We start from the raw sequence: 24579 nt of genomic DNA on the forward strand, positions 1-24579 counted from the left end.
AATAACAGATATTATGTATGAGATTTACTTTGTGTAAGACATATTTTCATATATATGTTTATTAGATATTTTATTCCTTAAACGGTGAAATGAACGATGTTTATCTGTGGAATAACTTAGATTACCATCTGAATTGTGTCGGTAAGTTAATAGGCTATTTTCAGCAAATTTTTTTAAGTCCATTTGAATGTGAATATATCCATAAAAGAACGTGACTTTTCGTTCTTGGACTTGCCCTGTTTTTTACATTGACGGTGTCGTTGATGATGCGGAAGACGCTTACGCTTCCGGAAATTAAGTGTTTTCCCTCATTTCATCAGTAAATCTCTCCTGTGTTCTGAGTTTGAATCTTAACATATTCGGATTCTCTTGTTGTTTGCGTTGTGCAACTATCTATGAGTTCTATGTCTGTACTTCAATAGCTAGTTGACAACATGTTCATATTTTGTTAGTCTTCGTCTCTTACAAGAATTAATTTTTGAAAATGATATTCCATTAAAATCTCTCTTTTTAAACTGATCCTGTCACCAAATATTTAACGAAAAATCAATCAGTTCACAAACCTCTTAATTCTTTATTTCTATAAAACGTCGATTATTATGCGTCGTATTTTGCTGAACGTGGAAGTTCATCGACTTTATGTATAGAATATACTATTTTTCAATTAAAGAATTTAAACCACTAGGTACAAATGTCTCTAATTATAGACGGTAAAATGGTGCTGTGAAAGGGCTTTTACATCGTGAGTCTTGTGTAAATAAAAACTAATCATCACAAGACCACTAGAAACTGAATCGGGGAAATCTCATTGTTGACAAAAAATGACGTAGTACATGTCATATTTGTCTATTGTAACAAAGCTAGATAAATTGATCTGTGTGTTGACTTACAAAGTTTTATCAGGAAAAATGAATTCCAATATATGACTTAATTCAAATACTCTCAGGTCCATACATCACATCGCAATGTATCTGCATTTGTAAGTGCTTGTCACAGTGTTGTTTTACCTTGTATAATATTCTCTTTTCATATCGCCTTTAATCTTATCAAGAAAGTCTTCCATAACTTCTTTGCTAAATAAGTTCTCTTCTGACGAGTCTTTTGGTGGTGGCCTTGTTCCTTTGGGACCGGCAGGCGTTGTTTTACCCGGGGGAGGACTACCTTTTGTCTTAGGTTTCCCTTTCTTTCCTGCCTTCTTTCCTCCACGGAGTACATTTGATATACGTGATATTAGACTTCGTTCATCGTCCTCGTCTTCGTCGTCGTCATCGTCCTCATCAGATACTTCTGACGAGTCAGTTGGTGGTGGCCTTGTTCCTTTGGGACCGGCAGGTGTTGTTTTCCCTGGGGGAGGACTTCGTCCGTCGTCGTCCTCATCAGATTCTTCTGACGAGTCAGTTGGTGGTGGTCTAGTTCCTTTAGGACCGGCAGGTGTCGTTTTAACTGGAGAAGGACTTCCCTTTGGCTTAGATTTCCTAAATACATTTAATATGCGTATACTTCTTTCGTCGTCTTCGTCATCGTCATTATCGTCATCGTCCTCATCAACTTCTTCTGATGATTCAAGTACATTCGTTTTAATATGCGTATCTACGAAGTACATTCAATATGCGTATTAGGAGACTCCGTTTGTCGTCTTCGTCATCGTCATCATCGTCATCGTCATTATCGTCATCGTCCTCATCAACTTCTTCTGACGAGTCAGTTGGTGGTGGCCTTGTTCCTTTGGGACCGGCAGGCGTTGTTTTACCCGGGGGAGGACTACCTTTTGACTTAGGATTCCCTTTCTTTCCTCCACGGAGTACATTTGATATACGTGATATGAAACTCCGTTCGTCGTCATCGTCTTCCTCTTCGTCGTCTTCGTCATCGTCCTCATCAACTTCTTCTGACGAGTCAGTTGGTGGTGGCCTTGTTCCTTTGGGACCGGCAGGTGTTGTTTTACCTGGGGGAGGACTTCGTCCGTCGTCGTCCTCATCAGATTCTTCTGATGAGTCAGTTGGTGGTGGTCTAGTTCCTTTAGGACCGGCAGGTGTCGTTTTAACTGGAGAAGGACTTCCCTTTGGCTTAGATTTCCCTTTCTTTCCTCCTTTTTTTCCTCTACTAAGTACATTTAATATGCGTATCAGGAGACTTCTTTCGTCGTCTGCGTCATCGTCATTATCGTCATCGTCCTCATCAACCTCTTCTGATGATTCAGTTGGTGGTGGTCTAGTTCCTTTAGGACCGGCCGGTGTCGTTTTAACTGGAGAAGGACTTCCCTTTGGCTTAGATTTCCCTTTATTTCCTCCCTTTTTTCCTCTACGAAGTACATTCAATATGCGTATTAGGAGACTTCGTTCGTCGTCTTCGTCTTCGTCGTCATCGTCATCATCGTCATCGTCGTCATCAATCTCTTCTGACGAATCTTCTGGTGGTGGCCTTGTGCCTTTGGGTCCTCCAGTTGAGGGAGCAGGTGAGCTTGGTTTGACGTCATTTCCTGTCATTCCTCCTTGTTTTACTGGAGGCCTCCCACGCTTCTCTGGCGAAGGTGAAGGAGACGGGGATGGCTTGTGTCCTCCTTCATTCGGTCCATGGACCAATTCGTTGTGGGTACTTTCGTCGTAGTCTGAAAAAATAAGACTCTCATAATAAAATTGTATGTATATCTTTCTTATAGAGGTCACTATTAGAGAGACAGTTATTACAGGATATACTTAATTCTGTCGGTTATCGTTGGAATAATTGTAGAAATGTGTCTCTTTACAGAAATAAATGTTATTTGTAAATGTGTGTTATTTCATCTAAAGTTGTCAGATATACAAAAATTACGCAATATATTGAATTATGTAGCTTGTGCACCTCCGTATCTATGTTTTGGATTTTCTTTTTATCACTTTGGATTTCCTCAATCGCCTCCTGTCCGTCAAATTTTAGGCCCTAAACATCACTGACGAGTCCTAGAAGGACGAAACAGCTGTGTGATGCAGTTTAGATCACTGTTTGGTTCTACTGTATTTAAATCTGAATTGTTCTGAAAGGTTTTGTTCATTTGTGTGTTTGAACAAGATTAAAAATGTCGTTTTTTATGTGAATTGTATTTCAGACAACGTTTTACATATTTTTGTGTTCAGTTTTTATGCTCGTATGTTTTAACATTGACATTTGCAATGCCGACCGCAGAGATCAATCTACGGACATCATTGATTTTATTTTCCTATAATGTACTTTCGTAATGTGACTTGCGTAGTAATACAAAAGGTACTATCAAAACTTAAGGGATAAAATCAGTGTGCACAGCCTTCTGCTGCAGACTCAGTAGCTTTACTGTAGTCTTCGGTAATCTATTGTACGCCATATTGTCGCATATTTATTGAATATTGGAAACATCAACATTATATTTCATAAGATGTACGAAACAGCTTTGCTTGATGTCTGTGTTGTACTGGTTGCCCATGACGACAGCTGGGAATAACTATAAAAAATGAAGCTGGTCCATCAATATTGACCGCTTTTTATGTTTATTTTTTTTTTAATTTTCAAGAAATATGATTTTAAAGAGACCATCTAAAGTATTTATTGGTGTATTCCGTACATATACATCGACTTATCTACATAGTTGACCAACATATCATAATTCAGTAATTCTACAAGACCGTATCAAAATATTAAGCAATAAATATTTTTAGATAAGCATTCTTTTTATGTAATGATAGGTAGTAATTGAAATTAATCATGACAGTATTTCTGGACGTTGAAAAGTACATACCAGTAAGAACACGGATCACAAAATCATCTTTGAATTTGAGAAGATGAGCCATCTCTATCACGGCAGCCTCTAAGAAAATCAGTTTCCTCCCTATCGTCGTCTTCGTCACATCTTTGTCTGGAATACACAGTTACTATCTAATACAGTATCTATCAGCTTTCCTGATAAAGTTAAATAACGAAATCTACATACCAGGTTTCATATCACGTATACAAATTACTTATGTCACAATTACAGTATTAAACAGATAGGATAATTGATGACTTGTTATGACGTCACATATACTTACCAGCCAAATCTCTAATGTCGGCCAGATCTACCAGAAACTGAAGTCCTGATGCTTGACACGCGAAAATTTGGTTGAAAACTTCGTTAAGAAAATCCCTCTTGTCTGTTATCTGGTTAAAGTCTGTGTTACGGGCAACTGTGTGAAAGTTAACATTCACAGTAATTAGTAATCAACATAGTGTACTGGCATTTGTAAAATATACAAAAAGAGTATGGGAAAGTTTCGTGGAAATATGCTGATATGACAATGGAATACATAGTGAAAATATACTGATATGACAATGGAATACTTAGTGAAAATATACTGATATGACAATGGAATACTTAGTGAAAATATACTGATATGACAATGGAATACTTAGTGAAAATATACTGATATGACAATGGAATATGTAGTAAAAATATATACCGAGTATACGATAACTAGTACAGGTATAGACCTAATGATGAATTAATATGAGTATAATCTGGCAAGATATTGAATCTATTGAATTTAATATATATAACTGCATACCCTTACATCACACAAAAAGAAGAGACTAGGCAGTGATGTAAAACCTACCTTCCACACATTGGTCGAGGAACATCCAATCATCCATGTTGTCTGTCAAGTCTGTAAAGTAAAACACGTGTGTCTATTAATTATATACATACACGTGAGTGTCAACTTGTATTCACATACACGCGCGTTATCATTTATTTTATTAACCTGCACGTGTACATCAAGTAATCATAAAATTATGTTTACATACACATGCATGCAGATTAATTATATCAGCGTATTCTTGTGTCAGGTAATGATATTTCTGAATACACGTGTACATCAAGTAATTATATCAACATAGGCGTGTATGAAAAGTCATACATACTTATGCCAAATAGTCATATATCTGATGACACGTTTATGGCAACGTAATTTTGCAGGTGTATGTCGATTAATTGTTTATCTAAACGCCACAAACAGTTTGTGATATAGCAATGAAGACCTTATGTATAGAGCCGAAATGACTTTGCAATATTTGCCTGAATAATCGATCATGTGATGAAAAGGATATTAAATTAAGTTAAAATGTGAGTAATCTAACTCGTCACAATATTTTCATTTTGATGAATCTTAAAGATGAAAATTCTGAGATTTGTTTTAATAAATGTCAATGGAAGCTCATGTGAAGACCCTATATACAGGTCTGTATCAATATGACATAAACATTACAGTAGGAATTTTACGACATTTGTCCTGAAGTGATTTTGTCGATGTTAGAATTAAGTATCTCACCTGGGAGTTTATTAACGTCCATCTCTACGTCATTAAACATCTCACCAAGCTTTGCTGTTAACACTTCAAACTTTGGGTTAAGTCGGAATGTTGTATCCAGGATATCTATCATGGTAAGAAAAATACGTTTAATCTCTCGCTCCTAGCTACTGCCTATATACATAAGAAATGGTCATTTTTAATTACAAGTCACGTTATCACAGAAACGAAAATACACTCGATTTGTTGACAAAGGTTTCAAAAACTTATAACAATACATGGTATTGTATCTTATAGCATGTTACTGAAATAACAATTCACACAATTTGTAACTTCCTTTCAGAAAGCTTTTTACACAAACGAAGGAATTGTTCCGAGAAAATTTCACCGATGAGTAAAATGTTTACATAAATGGAAACTTACGGTCAAGTTCAACAATTTCCTTGACCAGTTTCAAAGCCTCGTTGAAATCTTTTTGTAGACATTCAGCTGCATCTCGGATTTCTTGCACGGTGGCTTGTTCCAGAACTACAATGTTATAAGGATATCACAGAGAAAGGGAAAAGTAAACAGGGATCAAATGTCAATGAAATGATAACTACTAACACTAATAATATTATAAAAATCATGTGGGAATGCACTCTGATTAAAACTATATCTTAATTCACTACGAACATGTTGGATTCAGATTTGGTTTAAACTGACATAGAAATGAGGTTCATGTAAGTGTGTATCCTCTATACTTCAGAGTTGCAATAACTTTCGCTTTCTGCACACTTGGAGCATGTCCTGGCAAAATTGAAGGTACAAGCGAAGTAATTTGATTGGTTCCAGGAGACAAAAAATGGCCACCACAGGCTGATACGCTCCTTTTGAAGATAACAAAGGAATGACACCAAAAGTCATTACAATACACCGTTATATGACCGCGAGATTCGTTTGGTGTACATACACCAAAAGATTAAACTAGTCTTTTCGTCTTTTCCTCGAGGTGTGGCACATGGAACTTTCAATTTTAAAATGAAATAGTACAGGGGTGCATGGAGCGAAACAGATCGTAATCCCTGGAGTGTTGAGGGTGGTAATTGGGGGAATTACGCCGTTTACGAGAAATGAAAGGGTCGGTAAGGACATTTGGCTATAGTTAATGGCTGCGGATGAATGACAGTGTCGTGGAATTTATAAATGGCTTCGGTAGCAATAAAAATATTTCCGATGGTTAAAGGAAATACTGGTTTATCAATTAGCCAACGATGTTGCTAGATTTACAGAGAGGAAAGATTCTTCAAGTCCTTTACAAGAATAAGCAATATATTGTGAAAATAAAAAATGGCGGCTTGTCAATCATTTTTTTAATCAACATCACAGGGGAAACTGGTAGATAAACTATGAGAAGAATAAACCCACTACACTTCAAGAAATAGTGATAAGGTTTTCATTCATTGTGGGGATCCGAAATTGCCATTATTGGCCAATATTTCTCTTACCAGACGAAAGGCTGTCATTAAGGAAACAATGGAGACCTGTACATGAACTGTGCCGTACTTCTCAAGAAATTGCGATAACAAAGTTTTATCTTCGAAGTCAAAGATGGTCGCCTGCTAGTCATCTTTTTGTTTTTGATCTACATCAAAACTGAAGGGGGCAAAACTAGGGACCAAAGTGAAAGAGAAAAATAAGAAATAGCGATAACAAAAACCGTTTAATGCTTGGCGGACGTACGGACCTCGAATCACAGCGGCAGAGCGATTTGAACAGTCCTCTCCTAAACTGCCATATACATAGATAATGACTTGTATTTTGATCTTCAATCCTTCATTCCTACCATACCATACGAACAAACAAACACGAGCGATTTATTGTCCTTTTGTTGATTGAAACATTCCCATCTGTGGAATGAAGAAAATACCACAAGTGACAAACATAAGAATTTACCTTTTTCCATGTTTTTTCTATCTGCTACTATGTCTAAGACATCTTTAAGTGTCTGAAATAGAAAAAAATAACCTTTTAATCAATATGGTATATGATCGTATTTGATTATTGATGATTATGAAGCTCTCTATTAAAACAAAATTGCCAACCCAAGGTGTAAAAATATCCTGAACTGAAATATATTTTGTCTCTGATACCCTGAACTTGTTATATTAATAATTCTTTAGACAGCATGTACAAAAGACATACTTAGAAGAGCCGAATCGGGAATCATGGACCTGATTCATCCTTCTAAGACTCGGCTCTAAAGCTAAGGGCCTAAAATGTTGAAGCCTACAGTGTAATTGTAGTAGGCGATTGAGAAATTTATATCGTTCGAAAGAAATGTCAAAATCTGAAAACGAAGAAGAGGGGAGGTTCATTAGTACCATATTCAAATAATTTTTTAATGTTCAAATGTCGGATATATACATGTTCAAAATTAGGGAACTAATGTCCTACTGACTGCGAAGTCAAGTCTACCACCGACAATTACTACAAAACACAAGAGAAAATCATGTTACAATACAAACTGAAAAACACAAATGGATGATAATGAGCATACAGCTTTTTGTAGAGGGCGATTCAAGTGGGGGTGGTGGCTGGCGTTTCTAGAAAGCAACTCTAGTAGAGCTACTGAGAAAAGTAAAACTTATCGAAATGTCAAAAATCTGCACGTTTCTCAACCGCATGTCATTGAGGGGAGGAAGAATAAAACGAATGGGAGAGGGTGTCAATTAGAGTTTTGGAAACTCAGAATTTTCTAGTATGAGCATAAAACGATTATTTTGTATTAGACATGAAATTAAAGCAAATTGAGTCTGGAGAGTATGCATGAGAGATAAAGCTTTTTGGATAGCACAGAATTCTGTTTTAATGAATGTATTTCCCAATGGATAGATGACAATTAGAACAATTCTGTGGTCATCCGATGATAAGCTTAATATCTTGTGGGAAGAAATTTAAATGGTATACTATTAAATAAAACTGTTATTTTTGTACTTAGCATGGCATTGAAAGCTAAGCTTTTTTGTATCTCCTTAATAAGTAACAGATCTTGAGAATTAATGCAACGAATGCGGATTTTTTTTCTGTTTTCAGTTGTAGATGTGAGGTGTATGGACGTGACAATGCGTATTAAATCTGCCACACTGGAGAATGGAGTAAGCATTCACTAATGGAACAGCTGTACAACAGTTAAAGTTCTTAAGTAGGTTGAAGCGCCACCCCCGTAAACCGCTTTCCTTGTGTCATATCAACATGACGGACACATTTAATCGGCGTTAAAAGAACTTCAATGCTAAAAGGTACAAGGATTAAATCTTCATCAAAACATACAGCTTACGGGGTTTGAGTGAATAATTATTTATTTTTAATTTCACTGTAACCTTTTTTTCTTATGTGAAGGGGATCACATATTTAATGACAATTTGATTGAAATACACAAGAAATACTACACTTTGATTCTAATTAACGTAATTTTGATCAAATTCAACCAATTATCTATAGACGCACAAATTGTGAATAAAAAGAATCTAAAAAGGAAACTATCAATGGTAAATGAAGAAAAAATGGAAGAAATAACTAATGTGGAACACAAGTCACAGCAGGAACATGATCAACACTAATGAACCTATTATCTTTAAGGCTGGAATGTGGTTATAAAGTCTACGATTCAAATTATTTATATTTTGAAAATTTCTGGAATAAGAAATTGAAACCTTTAGATCATTTTATAAAATAGTTTACCTGTTAGTTTAACCATAGCAATCGATTTCTAATAGGGATGTTTTATGATGATAATAAAATGCATTATATTTTAGTTTAGATATATAATGTTGGAGCCAGGTAATTGCAAAAACAAATTGCAAACTAAGCATGTCACGTGGAGGGGAGTGTTCTTGTTATGTTTTAGTTATATATCAGTTAAACTTGTTTCAGTTATTACTTCATCACAAACATTGAATGTGTTGATATTTCACACCTAATTTATTATTATGTAATTAACCGTTATTCTGTTTTTGACACTACAAGAAAATATTTTTCTTTTGGGCGTTATATCCCTTTAAGGATATATATTATTTAAATATATATTTGATATATATAAAGAAAAAAAGTCAATGTTAAAATCCTTACGGCTTTGTATCCAGACGAGATCATTTGCTAGATAAATATCTTTTTCATGTCAACTTAATCGATTTTTTACTTTCAAGCATTATAATTCGTTTATGTTGTATCGGCCTCATTAACATTTCATGTAATCAGTGTAACAACTGCAATTCATTGGTAATAAATCTTAAAATTGATCAATAGCGCCTAACTGATCCGAATCAAGGTTAAGGAAAGGATTTTGTAACCTGGAATTTATTCGGTAAATCTTTGGTTTATAGAAGGAAATCTCATCATAGCAGTAAGCATTCTGTATCTGTACATAAATATACTAGAACGGCTGATCAAGCAGTAATGTAATTAAGAAACAATACACATCTTGTCATGGGCAGTTTGAAATCAGGATTAATGATTGTTAATATCATTTAACATATTAATAAAAGTCTTCCTTAAAATAATGTACGTTGGTATGATATACTCACGGTTTTGGCAAGACTTCCCAAGACCAGCCCCAATAGGAGCAGAGAAATGGAAACACCCTTCATGATCACTGACGGCCAACTGCTAGTCAGTTTCGGACAATAGTGAAGTTTATATACCGCCAATGTGGCCGAACGTGATTCTAGAAATCTTTATTTAGAACCTTTTAAGTGTTTTTGAAACCTGTACTTTCCTCACACATTGCGAGACGGATTTCTTTAATACGGTTTAGCAATGAAATAGTGTCAATACACAGTGGATGTAATAACGCCTGTTGGTCGGCCACACATAATTACATAGAGACTGGTCAGCTTTCACAGCGAAATGTAGTGAGTAAAACACTTTAAAATACTCCAAAATCAATTAAGCCATATAAAATTTCTCTTGTGTTATTCCATTATTCAACGCGGAATACTGTAAATGAGAACTGCAAACTTAAATAAGGCAAAACGTTTTTGTTTAAATTTGATTTTCATATGCATTTGACTAGCGGCCAAGATTGTATATGTTCATTGATAAATTTGCGTGGTTCTTGATTTTCTGTGTATCAAGTTGGTTATAGAATTTCTTTTGGATTTCGTTTAATCTTGAGATACTCCAAACCAACAATCTTTTTATGTTTAATTCATTGTCTAAACACACAATCATGCTGGCATCCTACAGATTATCTATCAATATAAACACAACACAATGGTAGAATATATTGTTTCTAGGCATGTACTCCACACAGTTGATATTTTGTGTCTGTTCACAATCAAATTTTAAATGATATGTTGGTATGATTTGAAACTGTTTGACGTTAATAGTGAATATCTACGTAAAAAGAGGGTTATTTCACGTAATGCTTTCATGCTGAATGAAAACTCGAGTTTGTGTCAAAAAATAGATAAAAAGAAAAAAGAGAAAAAAGAACAAATGAAAGAAACAAAAAACAAAAATATTATGGTATTCTTTCCAAAATCGCAGCACTGAATTAAATATATGGTATATTTTTATCGCTGCTATTGTTACAAGGTTATCGCTCTGATTGCCTTGAAATAGTGGCATCATATTTTTCACATAGTTTGGCCGTCTTTATAAAGCAGCAATGTAAACACAACATTCAAAACCAAATATGATGGTCAAAACATTATCTTATACATGTCCGAAAATGTTCCATTGTAGATATTAATCGTATATTGTTTGTTTGTTATTCAGTTATACAGTTATTCTAAAATTGGTATCCTTAACTTGTGTTTCAAATACTCTGACATTCTTGACTGGTGTATCAAATGTTCTGGTATCCTTGACTGGTGTATCAAATGTTCTGGTATCCTTGACTGGTGTATCAAATGTTTTGAAATTTTTGATTGATGCATGAAATGTTCTGGTATTCTTGACTGGTGCATGTAATGTTCTGGTATCCTTGACGGTACATCATATGTTCTGGTATCCTTGACTGGTACATCAAATGTTCTGGTATCCTTGACTGGTACATCAAATGTTCTGGTATCCTTGACCGGTGTATCAAATGTTCTGGTATCCTTGACCGGTGTATCAAATGTTCTGGTATCCTTGACTGGTACATCAAATGTTCTGGTATCCTTGACCGGTGTATCAAATGTTCTGGTATCCTTGACCGGTGTATCAAATGTTCTGGTATCCTTGACTGGTACATCAAATGTTCTGGTATCCTTGACCGGTGTATCAAATGTTCTGGTATCCTTGACCGGTGTATCAAATGTTATTGTATCTTTGACTTGACTGGATTGTCCAGAAAATTATTTTCAATGTTATTACCACATGTCTAGTAAATTTTAAAGTGTGATAAATAGTTTACGTAGCTTGTAATTCATGCGTGCTAGTACTGTGTGTATCTTTGTTGAATTTACACGTATAAATGACAAATGTCTAAAATTATAACAAAAATAATGTAAAGCTATTGAGCAGATGAAATGATTATGTTACAATGGTGCAAATTGTCATTAAAATGCAATTGGATACAGTGGGTGTGTTATGGTGTTGAATATTGTTTGAAATATTAGTTTCAGAGTTGAAAGCAGATTTCGACCAAAGTTATTGTCATAGAAGTGCTATATTTGAACGCTTTTCAATCTATCTGCAAGTAATGAATGTAACAACAGTTTTGAAATATTATGTGTCTCCGTTCAACACAATACCCTAAAAGGTGATACTTATTCGTGGAGATAATGAGGTTTAGTAAGGAAGGTTGTCTGAAAACCGTGGGGATGTATAGGAGAGAAAATGGTTCTTGGATGTCCGGTCTTTGAATTACATTTTCTATAATGTCATTCAGTAGCAAATGATTTTTCAGGTCTATATTAATAGCATGAAATAATTTTTGGGTTATAAAGTAAACACAATCTATCTACAACTGATTCCTCCGACAACACCCTTTCTCAGTCCCCATCCAATACCTTAAAACACTAATCAATATAAGGTTGCGTTCATTTGGGTGGTGACACAACGATTATTCGGTGTCGATAGGAAAGTGATATATACTGAGAGGAAAAAGAAACGCAATTAGCAGAAAGTTAATATTGTATATTAAATCTTTGACGTACGCCCTTGAAACTTTACAAATGTGTGCATTTGAGTTAGGTCCCTATGGTACCGTATTAAAATCACTGATGTTTAACTAAACTGCGCACGCCGCTTGTACAAATGAATAAGAGACAAAAGCACGATATCTCGAACCCAGTATAACATGCCACCGGAAGGGTTGCAGACCGTCCCCGAAGCAGTCGCCCTCGTGAGACGACGCGTCGGCAGGATAGGGCAATGCGACTTTTGCACCTACGCAATCGCTTTCTAACGGCCACGGAAACAGCAAGGAACATAATTGGGAGTCATTATGTTCCAATTGATCCAAAGACAGTGCGTACTCGACTGCATGCCTTCGGTATAAGACCGCGGAGGCCATATGTTGGACCACAGCTTAATGGGAGGCGACGTGCCAGACGAATGCAATGGCTAAATGCACATTCCGTAAGACGCTTCCCAATGCAACGTTGGATAAGGGTCCTGTTCTCAGATGATTCCAGGTTTTCGCTTTACTGCAGACGGCCGACGTCGTGTCTATAGGCGTGCCCACGAGCGCTATGCAGATGCTTGCATGATAGAGTATGACCGCTTTGGAAGGAGGATCGGTCATGGAATGGGGAGGGATTGCGCATGGTATCAAGACTCATCTGGTCGTTATTCAGGGAAATCTCACTGTCGTCCTCTAAAGGGATCAAGTCCTAGCGCCGCATGTTGTTCCTTTCCTCTAGTACAGCAGCGTCAACTGACGTTTCAGCAGGACAACGCCCGGCCGCATGTAGCGAGGGTTCGCCGTGTCTATCTCGCAGCAAACAATGTCCCCATCCTAGACTGGCCCCCATACAGCCCTGACCTCTCCCCAATAGAACATTCATGGGACGAGTTGGACAGAAGGATAAGACGTATGCCGAATCCTCCAATCAAAGTCGTTCAGTTGACGTTGGCACTTGATGAGGAATGGAATCGTATACCAATGTGGAGGGTTAATACCCCGATCAATTCAATGCACAAAAGAGTTCGTGTAGCTACTGCAGCTCGCGGGGGCACACACACTTCATTTTGTGTGGGGTGACTCTTGAATCAACGTCAAATTTGAAAGGTTTACTTAACGTACACGAATGAAATCCTCGTAGATGACAGAGTGGTCGACTATCTTCCAGTAACACCATAATTACATTCTTAAACCCTTTTCTATTTCCCGTAGTTGACCTGGAAATTCCTAATTGCGTTAATTTTTCCTTTCAGCATATTATACATTTTACATTAAAAACATCACTAGACATATTTTTCTTATTTTTTCGTAAGCAGTTCAATAAAACGTAATTCAGAACATTATATTTGATTGTAACGCCTATACATCGTTACATTGGCCGGTCATCAACAAATAGCATGTTAAATTTGTGTTTACACAGGCTGTTTCATGATATCTATTTTTGTATCAAAAGTTTTTTTTTTCAAAACACGATTATGAAGAAAAATGAAAACTATCCAGCTGAAGCTATAATACAAATATTTTATTTTATGTAAAAATAATACAGCTTTTCCACGTCAATCGTTCAATTCGATGTTTTATAAACATATCAATGCTGATGCTTGATTAGACGTGCTCTTTACTCCTTGATTCTCAGTCCCAAATATCTACTCCTGTTGATTTACCTTTTCGTTACGGTAACAGCAAGTCTCATTAGGAAGCAATAATTTAAGCACGATGTCCATGCTGTTGCTTACTGATAATTCAAACGTAATTCTACTCACAATAACAGTAGACTTAATGTGCTGAATGACAGGAACTGTTTATTGAGTTTGTCTAGCGTCGCATCGAAACATTCAGTATGTACTTGTAGCCCTTGTGAGTTTACCATATCCCCCAAATTCTTCCTCACTGACTTTTTGTATGGTTTCATAAATCATTGTCCACAACTGATAAATGGCCTCTTGAGTTCATGCACACCTTGGGTGGCCTGTCTTCAACTGATACAAACAGTTCGAATCTCTTCGCAATTTGCCTGCATCTTTTCGTGTTTGACTGCTTCATATCTGCAAATCTCTTCTTGGTAAGTGAAAAAGACAGTTTTTGAGTAATTTGCATTCATAGTCCATTTTCACAGGTTTACAAAATTGTTGATTTTGATGTAGCTATCATGAAAAATGACCGACAACTGATGTTATTGATGATGCCATTTTCCTTTCTTTTTAAGTAGAGGTAAATTTTGTATTGAAAGTGTCATTTTGGTTTATACCTCATTCTTGCATTGTAAAAACTGACAAAAACATAGACGTAAAGAATAAGGCCAGATAATATGAAATACCCTGTACACAACACTGTGTATTTAAAACTATATTGAAAACAGCCTCGGGCAATATTTTTGATTTTCTGTTCTTTATAAACGATCACGATTTATTTGCATAACATATTTCGAATCGATTACCACTTCTTTATAAATGTAAAGTACATTATATTTTGTATTCTTTGACATATAAATACAAAATTACCACCCCCACTGTTTACACAGGGTAAAAGTATTCTCTGTGATCACTGAAGAGGGTCTACACTAGGTCTTACAATGTCAGATATCTGCTGACTTAGAATAATACATTCATACGAGTTTTACAAAAAGAGCTCAGTAAAACGAAAAAAAAATCATGACGAGTTTCACAAATCTTATATAAAGGTAACGAATGTAAGAATTTGTTTATCACATAACTAAGATACCTTCGTAACTATTCATAAAAACAGGCCTTAAGACGGATATGAAATCTCAATTAGTATTATTCTAACGTTGTCTCTCTCTTCAGCACCCTCACACGGCATAACACGTGAATCTCTTAATGAAAACAATGAGAACCTTCAGTTTATCTCATCTCATTTAGGTCATATTAAAAGGGTGTCATAACAAGTAAATATATGATTATACTGTTAATATTCACAATTGATTATTTCTGTAATGCACAAGAGTAGTATACAGGTAAGCGTAGTATCCATGCATGACATCTATTTCCTATAAGCTTCGATGATCTTTCTCTTTTGATATATATATACTGTAACATAAAGACAAAATATATGTCGCTTTACTACGAGGATAAAACAACTGAAATATTTCTAGCCAAGATTCATATTTAGATAAAGAAATACTTTACTACTATTTACAGTGGGTTAAAATTCTCTTCAAAATGAGTTTAAATTTACTAAAATGCTAATACATTGTACATCGTTATTTAAACTGACTAGAATACCTTTACAATACAATTAGTTTCTATTGCGGTCGGATACGCATGCTGCATTACTTGCACATTTCCTTTGAGCAGGTGGGCAAACATACATTTTATAAAGTATCCTTTTAACCTATAGGAATAACTACATAGACTACCTGTAAAACGAACATCTCATTTCAGCTGTAGGGATGATCAAGTAGTTCATTTCGCTTGTCGTCAATATCTCACTCTATTGAAAAAATCTAACGGTTATATTTTCTACAGGACTTATTATATCCCAAAAAGGTCACAAAGACCTGTATTGGTGATATCTTTACTTTAAATTACAAGAAACGCAGCTACCATGTCCACTGTATATTCCCCCAAGAATTGGAAATCAATGACACGAAAGACTTCTTCATCAGCCGCTTAACTCGATCTTTTCCTACAACGAAACCAACAGTGTTAGTTAATTTGGGTTATGATTATGTTGACATATGGATATTTTGAGCTTTAAGATTCAGTTGACATGTCGCTTTTTAGTATTATCATTTATATGGCAGGTGCCGTCGATGATATGAAGCAGAAGACGATCACCCTTCCGGGACATTTGGTTTATTTCCATTGACTCTCAATGAGTCTCGGTCGAAATCTTTATATTTTTCTCTCTCTCGTTTTTATATTATATTTTGCGTTTGTTTCATGGAATAGGAGTTTGCATTAGACATATCGGTATTTTCTTTTTTATGTGTATGACTAATTCCGGGGACATGCTAAGTGTTAGTTCCTTATCAACTTAGGATTATAATGTAGACAAGAAAAATGCTTTACCGTCTTGTTTTATTGAGTAAGGTTTTAGCATGTTACTTTAACCTTGCTGTGTTACGTTTAATAGGCCTGCCAGTGTGGGATAAAGCTGTTATTTTAATTCTGTATGAAAATAGGCATTGACTTTTACTTTTCTCCACATTAGGTGAAAGGAGAATCGATTTTCTTTTCAGTTGTGTACCTTTAATGAAACAATTTATCTCCGCCTTAAGAATTAAAACGTTCTGCCGACATTTAACCTCACAGGTGTAATTACACAAACTGAACATATTCATTCTGAGTTATGGCGATTGTTCAACGTAAAGTCTCAAATGAAGAGAAGTAACTATGGAGCTCTGAGTCCAAATGTAAATAACTAACAAATGAGACAGGTTTTCTCAGTTTAAGCTATGGGTACTCGCTATAAAGAGTTCGCTCATTTGACTTTTAGCTGACTAACAAAATCATTTTTGTTTTTTAGAATTAAGTTTTTAAATTTCTTATAAAATTTAACTGTAAAAGTTTACATTCGACTTTTAAGAAAGAAACAACGTATATTATTCTATTACAATGGATATTCTATTGCTATTGTAATTGTAAATATTGTTCTTTGGTTAATTATACCGAAGTTGTGTTATAAACATGAAGATTATATAACAATCATTGTAAAACAATTCAATAACTTTCTATTTATCTATGACAACTTCATATTTCTGCATTTGACTTTAAATGTCTTTTTAAACATTGAACTGAGTATAATAAAAAATCGTAAATTATACTTGACTGGTGCATCAAAGTTGTGTCAAAAACATGAAGATTATATAACACTCATTGTAAAACGATTCAATAACTTTCTATTTATCTATGACATTTTCATACTTCTGCATCTGACTTTAAATGTCTTTTTAAACATTGAACTGAGTATAATAAAAAAAAACCCACAAAATCTGTCTTTGTATTATTAGGTAAGTATGCTGGCCATAAATGCTTACACATAAACACCCTCTATTAACTGGCTAAATTTATCGACGATATTATCAAAACAGGTCACCAAGACATTGCAAAGCCCTTCTTTTTCACTTTCGGATGTATTGATGACAAATTGTTTCTTTAAATAACAAGATAAATCGGTCCTGCCAATCATATACACACAGGAATATGAAATTAAGGACACGACACTCTTCTATATCAACCCCTTCCTTTCATCTTTCCGAAAACCATACCAACAGGGACAGCATTTCAAAGAGCTGTATGAATTTTCTATTTCAGGTCAGTAACAATCCTGTATTCCAAGCTTTTGATGTTAACATGCCTCAGTTGATTTTGATATTCAATGACTTGTTCCTAATATCATGATTTCCGTACAAAACTTCGGCAACAGACAGAAAAACTCACAGAATCTGGTTTCGAGTGATGCAGATTGATGAAAATTATGAGAAAATATTTCAATTGAAAATAAAATATTTTATTGAGCAATATGAAGCCTAACGCGTTGTGCTTGTTGTGTGTCTATTATTTCCGTTGCTGTTTACCTTGTTATAATTTGAGAAAGTGAAAATGCTTACTTGGATTGACCAATATAAGGAAGACGCTCACCCTTACGGAAAACTTATTCTCATATTTAGCTCTTATTTTATTTTGAATAAAGATTCCGTTAAGATTATGTGTTTTAATAGTTTATATCATCTTCGATACGTGTAACTGTAGCGATTTCCAATTCCATTTAAGGTCTAAATTTCTATTATCTAATTATTTTCAGTTTAATCCGTGTATTTGTATATACGTAAAAGTACAATTACACTGTAGGTGACCCTGTTTTGACATAAGCCAAGACATGTCAATAAAACCAGTTTCTCCTTTTGTGCCCAAGAAGCCCATTACTGACGTAGCTGGAGGCTGTACCTCAATTACATTTAATCTATTACTCAATTTCTTGTTAGTAAAATATTTGTTTTCTCGTATACGTTACAATATATTTCAACTATACCACCGTCTTTTGCCTACGGTAATTTTTACATATGTGAAAGAATCGATTTAAGCGATAGATACATATTATGACGCCATTGTAAAGGGCGGTGATTAAGAACTTAAGGAATTGACCAAACAGAATATGTGCTTACTTACACATTTATACACGTTAATGACTACACGTGATATGTGCATGATTGAATTTCAAACACAGACACAAGCATAATCAATCTTTTCCTCGTTTCGTATATCAAAAATACCATCTAATCATACCTCTGCCTTATATGGCGGTGAAATAGGGACATGGTATTATGAATATTCATGTGGTAGTATAAGGTAAGATAAGTACTTGGCAGGTGCATATTGTCGTGCCACGTGTAGTAGAGGCCACAAGGTGTACATATGTATAACAGGTATATATAGGGCCATTGTAACCTAGGACTGCAACACGAGCGGTCAGATTTTAAGTTATTTTATGATATACTATAAAATTTATCCTACATCGAGTTATTTTCTCTGATAAGCTGAATTTTTGCGTCTGAAGGTTTTCCGGCGCATTTAGCTCATAGAGTTTATCTCTGGTTTTTAACTCTATGTTTTTATTGTACATCACTCAACAGTACAAAGCTAGCTGTAGAACTTGCGAATCTAATGAATAGCCGGATGGGCTACACTATACTTAAGAGGCTACCACTAAACAATTCACTGATTGGTTCGGAGAGGTATAACCTTTGTGATAAAGGTAAGATAATTGTTTTAAAGCCAATGAAACAAACATCAAACAAATTCGCTCTATGTATAGCCTATTTCAGATATCATACGTCTCCAAATAGAAAGATATATAGGATTCCTTAAGGATATATGAAGCTAAAGGAATGTGTGTAATAAGATATATGTTTTTCCCCTAGGCAATCCTTGTTTCTAATGTGTTTTGATTAAAATGCAATAGAGTGATACTGGGATGGTAAGCATAAAATAACCTGAAATGCTAATTTTCAGTTTTATTTCACAGTCGCTAATCTCCAAAGCAACCGAAAAATATTTACTTAAATCCTATATTTGAAGAAGTTCTGAAATTTAACATTTTTCTTAAATTTTACCGAAATATTCTCTTTGCAAAAATCAAGAAACAGACTGAAATATCCATTTTTGGGGCCATGAAGTTTTAAAAGATGACATATCAAATAAACAATCACATTTTTCAAATAAAGGCTATGATTCGTGGTGAAAATTCATGAATGCTGCCAAAAACTACCAGCGTTATATTCTAGAGAAGTATCCTAGCAACGGGAAAAAATGAAATTGTTAACTCTAAAAACCAAATCACGACGTCAACAACGCCTTCACAAAATATATAGACCACAACAAATAAATCCTCAGAATGCCATATATCAGCGCTCCATTTTTTTTTTTTTTTTAATATACTACTATTGGTAACAAAGTATATCAAAATAGAAAAGTCTATGACACTACGTTGGAATTTATTTTATACTGGATTATATCCTGTCCTCGGTCATTTCTCCTTATGTGTATCATTGTCTTAAGTGTTATGGTCGTTAGTATAATCATTTAACATTTAGAAGTACTGTTCTTGTTTTCGTATCAGAGAATGAGTTTCGCTTTGGGGAGATATAAAAACCTTCTTAAAAGCTCGTGTGAACAACTAAAATTTGGATTTGCAAGGCCATTGTCCAATTTCTTAAGCAATTAAAAATTTTAAACGATGTCATGTCATTTCTGTTACTGCATATATTACCAAGGATATGAACAAAAATCTTTACAACACATTTCGTTTCAATTTGGACTGTAAGCACATTCATATTGAATAGCATGCTTGGTATGAAGAAAACTAACAGTTATGACTAATTGCTTAGTAAAATTGAAATCTTTTATTTCATGAATTTTCTTAATTTTTATTTAGGAAATATTTCTCTAAACAGAGAAAAAAACCTGTGATTACATGCTCGGAAATATAACACTTTGGATATTTTTAGAAGTCATTACAAACAGAGATATGAAAACCACATATAGAAATGACTTCCGCAGTTTATATGGAATGTGACCTGAGTCATCATAACTCAGTAGATTGAACGTATTGGTTGATATATTCAGGTATTGACGAAAATTATATCATCTACCTTCTTTTGACACAAACAAAGGCATGGTTCCGTAAACTGCAATGAATCAAATGATGGCCTTCCACTCTTAGTCCACAATCGCTGAGGAAGTTCTCAGTATTATCTACCTGGTATTCGCTCTCAGGGACACCTACTTGTCCAGTTGGTAAACGATACCAAAACGAAATGGCATGGTCGTACGCAGACTCTGGGAATCTGTTGTCACGTGGGTTGTAACCAACTTCCGGTTCGATGTAGATTAGAAATCCATCATCCTGTAAAATCCGCACGGCTTCCAAAATCATATCCTTGGTATTTGTCTTGTCATGAGGATCAGCTTGGAGCAATGTGACCACGTCATACGTCCTGTTCCAGTTTGCCGGTAATTTAATGACATTTGTGACGGTAGAAAATGAAATATTTTCCACACCATCTGATTTTTCGTTACAGCGCTGAATGTTACTCGGAGACATATCACAACCGTTAACTGCTGTTGCTGGAAATTCTTTCGCCAGTCTGATGCTAACATCTCCTTGACCGCAGCTAATGTCCATCAATGTTCTAAGTCCTCCTAAGGAATGCATATAAAAAGAGCAATTATATATTCTAATTGATATTGTGTAGAAAATCGGTCTCAATCTAGAAAAAAATGGAAAGAGAATTCATACAAATAATACCTTTTACGTTGATTAAAGTTTGAAGACCGTTCGTGATCATTTACACAATTCACCAATTTCTTTTTTGTTCTTACTTTCGCTCTGGTCAATAGTGTCCTTGATCAGCTTCAGTGCCCCGTCTAAAACAAGTGCTCGCCACACAAGGGATCGTTCGTCTGGTGTGTAACCTACATTATAGAACGCAAAAACAGTAATGTAAAATAACATTTTTATGGAAAAGTAAACAATTCATTTGTATTTTATTTAATCCATATAGCAGTATTTACACCATGTTGGACCTACCACGAATATATCAAAAATAACAAAACAGGTATTGTTCTGCTATAAAAAAAATGTTTAGATTTCAGGTACGAGGAAATGCCAACAGGTCAACATAATCCAAATTCAAATTCTATAAAACTAGAGCAAAATATCAACAAAAGAAATATTTACAAAAAAAAACTGAAAAAAGTACAAGGAAAATAAAACCAGGTGCTCCGTAAGAGTTAGCGTCTTCTGCTTAATCGACGACGCCAGATATGTAAGCCACGTTCTCAAATGAGGAAAAAAGATATACATTAACGGAACTAACAGACAAACTTACAAGCATAAAACACATCTACAAACTAAGTCGAAAACAGGAAGGAAATAAGACCTCATGTACAGGTATACCTTCTTCGCCGTCGATCCTTGCACAGGCATACATGTTACCGACGACATCTTCATGTTCGGGCGCTATAGCACATTCATCAATGGTGTTGATCAAGTCCTCGGCATAATTCCCAGGGATATCAAGTTCCCCGTAACAGCCAGGCTCAAACACATGAGACACGATTAATGACTGGACGATAGCGGATACGTAGCTGTGACGTATAAGAAAACAAATTATAACACCAAATGCTTTAAACATGCCCTTGGTGCTGACTTGAGCACCAAGATTTTTCAGTATGTTTTACACTTTAAAAGGAATTAAGAATCGTTAACAATTTTTTTTCTTGGCATACAGCATTTTCTTACAAACGTATTTCTACACAAGACTGAAGTGTGTTGACTATCCTTACGATAAGTAATTCACGAATATAATCATGGTTTTGAAATTAATCAATGGGGATCACGTATGAATCCACAGAACATTTCTGTGTTCATCCATTATCTTAATGAAATAAACATCATTTGTTCCTTTAAAATCCTGTCTGTTTCCGTTCCTCTGTTAGAGTATACAATAAAAACAGTACACGTGAAATATTTCTGTTTTTTCCTTTAAACAATTGAACTATAAATAACTGCCGAAAATCTTACTTTTGTTTTAATCTCGTGTCACGTGCAAACTTCTGTATCTTTACGGTCTGTTGGCCATTTCTGATGTCATCAAATAGTCCGAGATTATCATACCATTTCAGACTGGATTGGAGCAGCTTGTCCGTCTTCACAAGTCGTAGGTGTCTCCTGTACAGATCTCTGCCTGTCAAATCCATTCCTTCCTCAAACTATAACGAACACGGAACGTGTAAAAGATTTTGCCTGAATTATGAAATACATGTGTTATCTAGCATACATATAATAATATCAAAATATTAATAAGGAACCTTACATTATTTTAGTTTTTAAGATGACAACTACACACTTCAGCATCTGTATCTGTTCACTAACAGTAGAAACCTAAAACAAACAAGACATATTACCTTTATCAGATACACTTCAAAATATAATTCATCTTATTTACACATGTCAGCTCAAGCCATACGCCAGGAAGGAAAGCCCGGTTGCTGTACGGAAAAGGAAATATACATATACCATATACGGTATGAATTACAAAGAGGTTTATATCTGACAGACATTGTAGATAATAAATGTTTAAATATCCTTGTTACTGTTATAATCTAAATGTTTGTTGGGAATTGAGAAACAACTATTACCGAGTAGTGTAGTGATCTCAACACCAAGGTTTTTGGCATTGTCTAGAATGTGCTGTTGTTACAGACACCTTAAGGCAGTAACAGTTAACATAAATCAAGTGAACCGTAATTGGGACGATTTCGTGAACTGTAATTGGGACGATTTTGTGAACTGTTATTGGGACGATTTTGTGAACTGTAATTGGGACGATTTTGTGAACGGTAATTGGGACGATTTTATAAAATGTAATTGGGACGATTTTATGAACCTCATTTGGAAAGATCTGTGAACTGTAATTGGGACGATTTTGTAAACGATAATTGGGACGATTTTGTGAACTGTAATTGGGACAATTTTATAAAATGTAATTGGGACGATTTTATGAACCTCATTTGGAAAGATCTGTGAATTTGGGCAATTTTCATCATCAATAATATATTTCTGATATCAGTAGTAACATGTACTACCTAAAAATGAAAAAACCGTGAAGATTGTACTGACCTGCTTATACTCTTTGTACGAAGTGCTGCCTTTGGCGTGTAACATTTGGTAACTGAACAAAAACAATGAAACCTATGAGGGGACTTAAGAAAACAAAAACTGGTTAAAAGAATTATCAAAATATATATGAAGAGGTGCGCTAGCCCCAAAATGTATAAACATTTCCTTAATTTTCAAATACCTGATTATTTAGGAAGTTCTTAACCGTGCCATTATTTGAATGGATTTAAACATCTATCATCGGCATTCTCGTAGATTGTCTTCTCTTTATATTGTGAGTGACGTCAATGAAGATATTACTATCCTTCTTCTACATATCACTTTTTGTCAAAGACCTCTGTGTACTTTATGTCTGTTAGTATTTTCCGCAATTCGATTTCAAATTGAATTGACTGTTACAAATAACATTAAAACTGATCACACGTCACTCCAATCCTGGCAGGCTATTTACGCACAATTATTTGAGATTACAAGGGGTGAGCTAGTGGATGTTTAGCATCAACTCGTAGGTCAGGTTTTAATAAACTGACAACTTAGGAGATCCCAGAGAGATATCGGCGCCCACTATTGTTTGATCTCTATTTGCGCTTTTAAAGTTGGATTTTTTCCCTCATTTCTCTTCTCCATCTTTGCTCTCAATGATAAGAAATTTAAACATTCTTTGATAATCTTTCCCTGCCAAATCCAAGATGGGCATTTCGTGTTTTATGATATGTCCTAAAATCAAACAGGCACAAGAAGAGACCAAAGGAAACATACTTAAGAAATTTGAGAAATCTCTGTGCAGTGTTTTTCAAGAAATAGCGATAACCTTTCAAAATCAAAATCCAAGATGGCCATATGTCGGCCATCTTTTTTGATAAATTCTAAACTCAAATGGACACAACGAGGGATCAAGGGGAACCTATATGTGAAATTCAAGAAAGATCTATCCAGTATTTCAAATTAAACAGCGATAAAAATCTTGCAAAGTCAAAATCCAAGATAGCCACCTGTCAGACATTTTGTTTATTTCTAATAAGTCCCTAATCAGATGGGCACAACTAG

The 24579-nt window shown here is 35.0% G+C and overlaps 2 protein-coding genes across 2 annotated transcripts; both read right to left on the minus strand.

Moving 5' to 3' along the window:
- Positions 1-1003: 1003 nt before the first annotated feature.
- Positions 1004-9919, minus strand: LOC132554692 (nucleolar protein dao-5-like). The gene is made up of 9 exons (XM_060219002.1): positions 9857-9919; positions 7227-7278; positions 5715-5819; positions 5313-5417; positions 4599-4649; positions 4038-4172; positions 3749-3865; positions 1625-2608; positions 1004-1554 (listed from the first exon to the last, which is right to left on the minus strand). Exons 1-9 carry the CDS (start codon positions 9917-9919, stop codon positions 1004-1006), a joined length of 2163 nt encoding a protein of 720 aa, XP_060074985.1.
- Positions 9920-20496: 10577 nt separating this feature from the next.
- LOC132554693 (uncharacterized) lies at positions 20497-24159 on the minus strand. Its single transcript, XM_060219003.1, has 6 exons — positions 24098-24159; positions 23533-23584; positions 22435-22622; positions 21808-21998; positions 21231-21323; positions 20497-21050 (listed from the first exon to the last, which is right to left on the minus strand). Exons 1-6 carry the CDS (start codon positions 24157-24159, stop codon positions 20497-20499), a joined length of 1140 nt encoding a protein of 379 aa, XP_060074986.1.
- Between the last annotated feature and the right edge of the window lie 420 nt (positions 24160-24579).

Source organism: Ylistrum balloti, unplaced genomic scaffold (genome assembly GCF_031769215.1).
Source record: "Ylistrum balloti isolate Yb309-2 unplaced genomic scaffold, AGI_CSIRO_Ybal_v1 Utg370432, whole genome shotgun sequence".
Taxonomy (NCBI): Eukaryota; Metazoa; Mollusca; class Bivalvia; order Pectinida; family Pectinidae; genus Ylistrum; species Ylistrum balloti.

Excerpts from the sequence above, each read along its gene's own strand:
- LOC132554692 (XM_060219002.1), bottom strand. The coding sequence starts at position 9,919 with ATGAAGGGTGTTTCCATTTCTCTGCTCCTATTGGGGCTGGTCTTGGGA. Across the intron at positions 5,418-5,714 it reads GGAAATTGTTGAACTTGACC|ATATCCTGGATACAACATTC; the intron begins GTAAGTTTCCAT and ends TTACCATGATAG. Across the intron at positions 4,173-4,598 it reads CCTCGACCAATGTGTGGAAG|TTGCCCGTAACACAGACTTT; the intron begins GTAGGTTTTACA and ends ACTTTCACACAG.
- LOC132554693 (XM_060219003.1), bottom strand. The coding sequence starts at position 24,159 with ATGGAGAAGAGAAATGAGGGAAAAAATCCAACTTTAAAAGCGCAAATA. Across the intron at positions 23,585-24,097 it reads CAAATAGAGATCAAACAATA|TTACCAAATGTTACACGCCA; the intron begins GTGGGCGCCGAT and ends GTTTTTGTTCAG. Across the intron at positions 22,623-23,532 it reads CGTACAAAGAGTATAAGCAG|TTTGAGGAAGGAATGGATTT; the intron begins GTCAGTACAATC and ends TGTTCGTTATAG.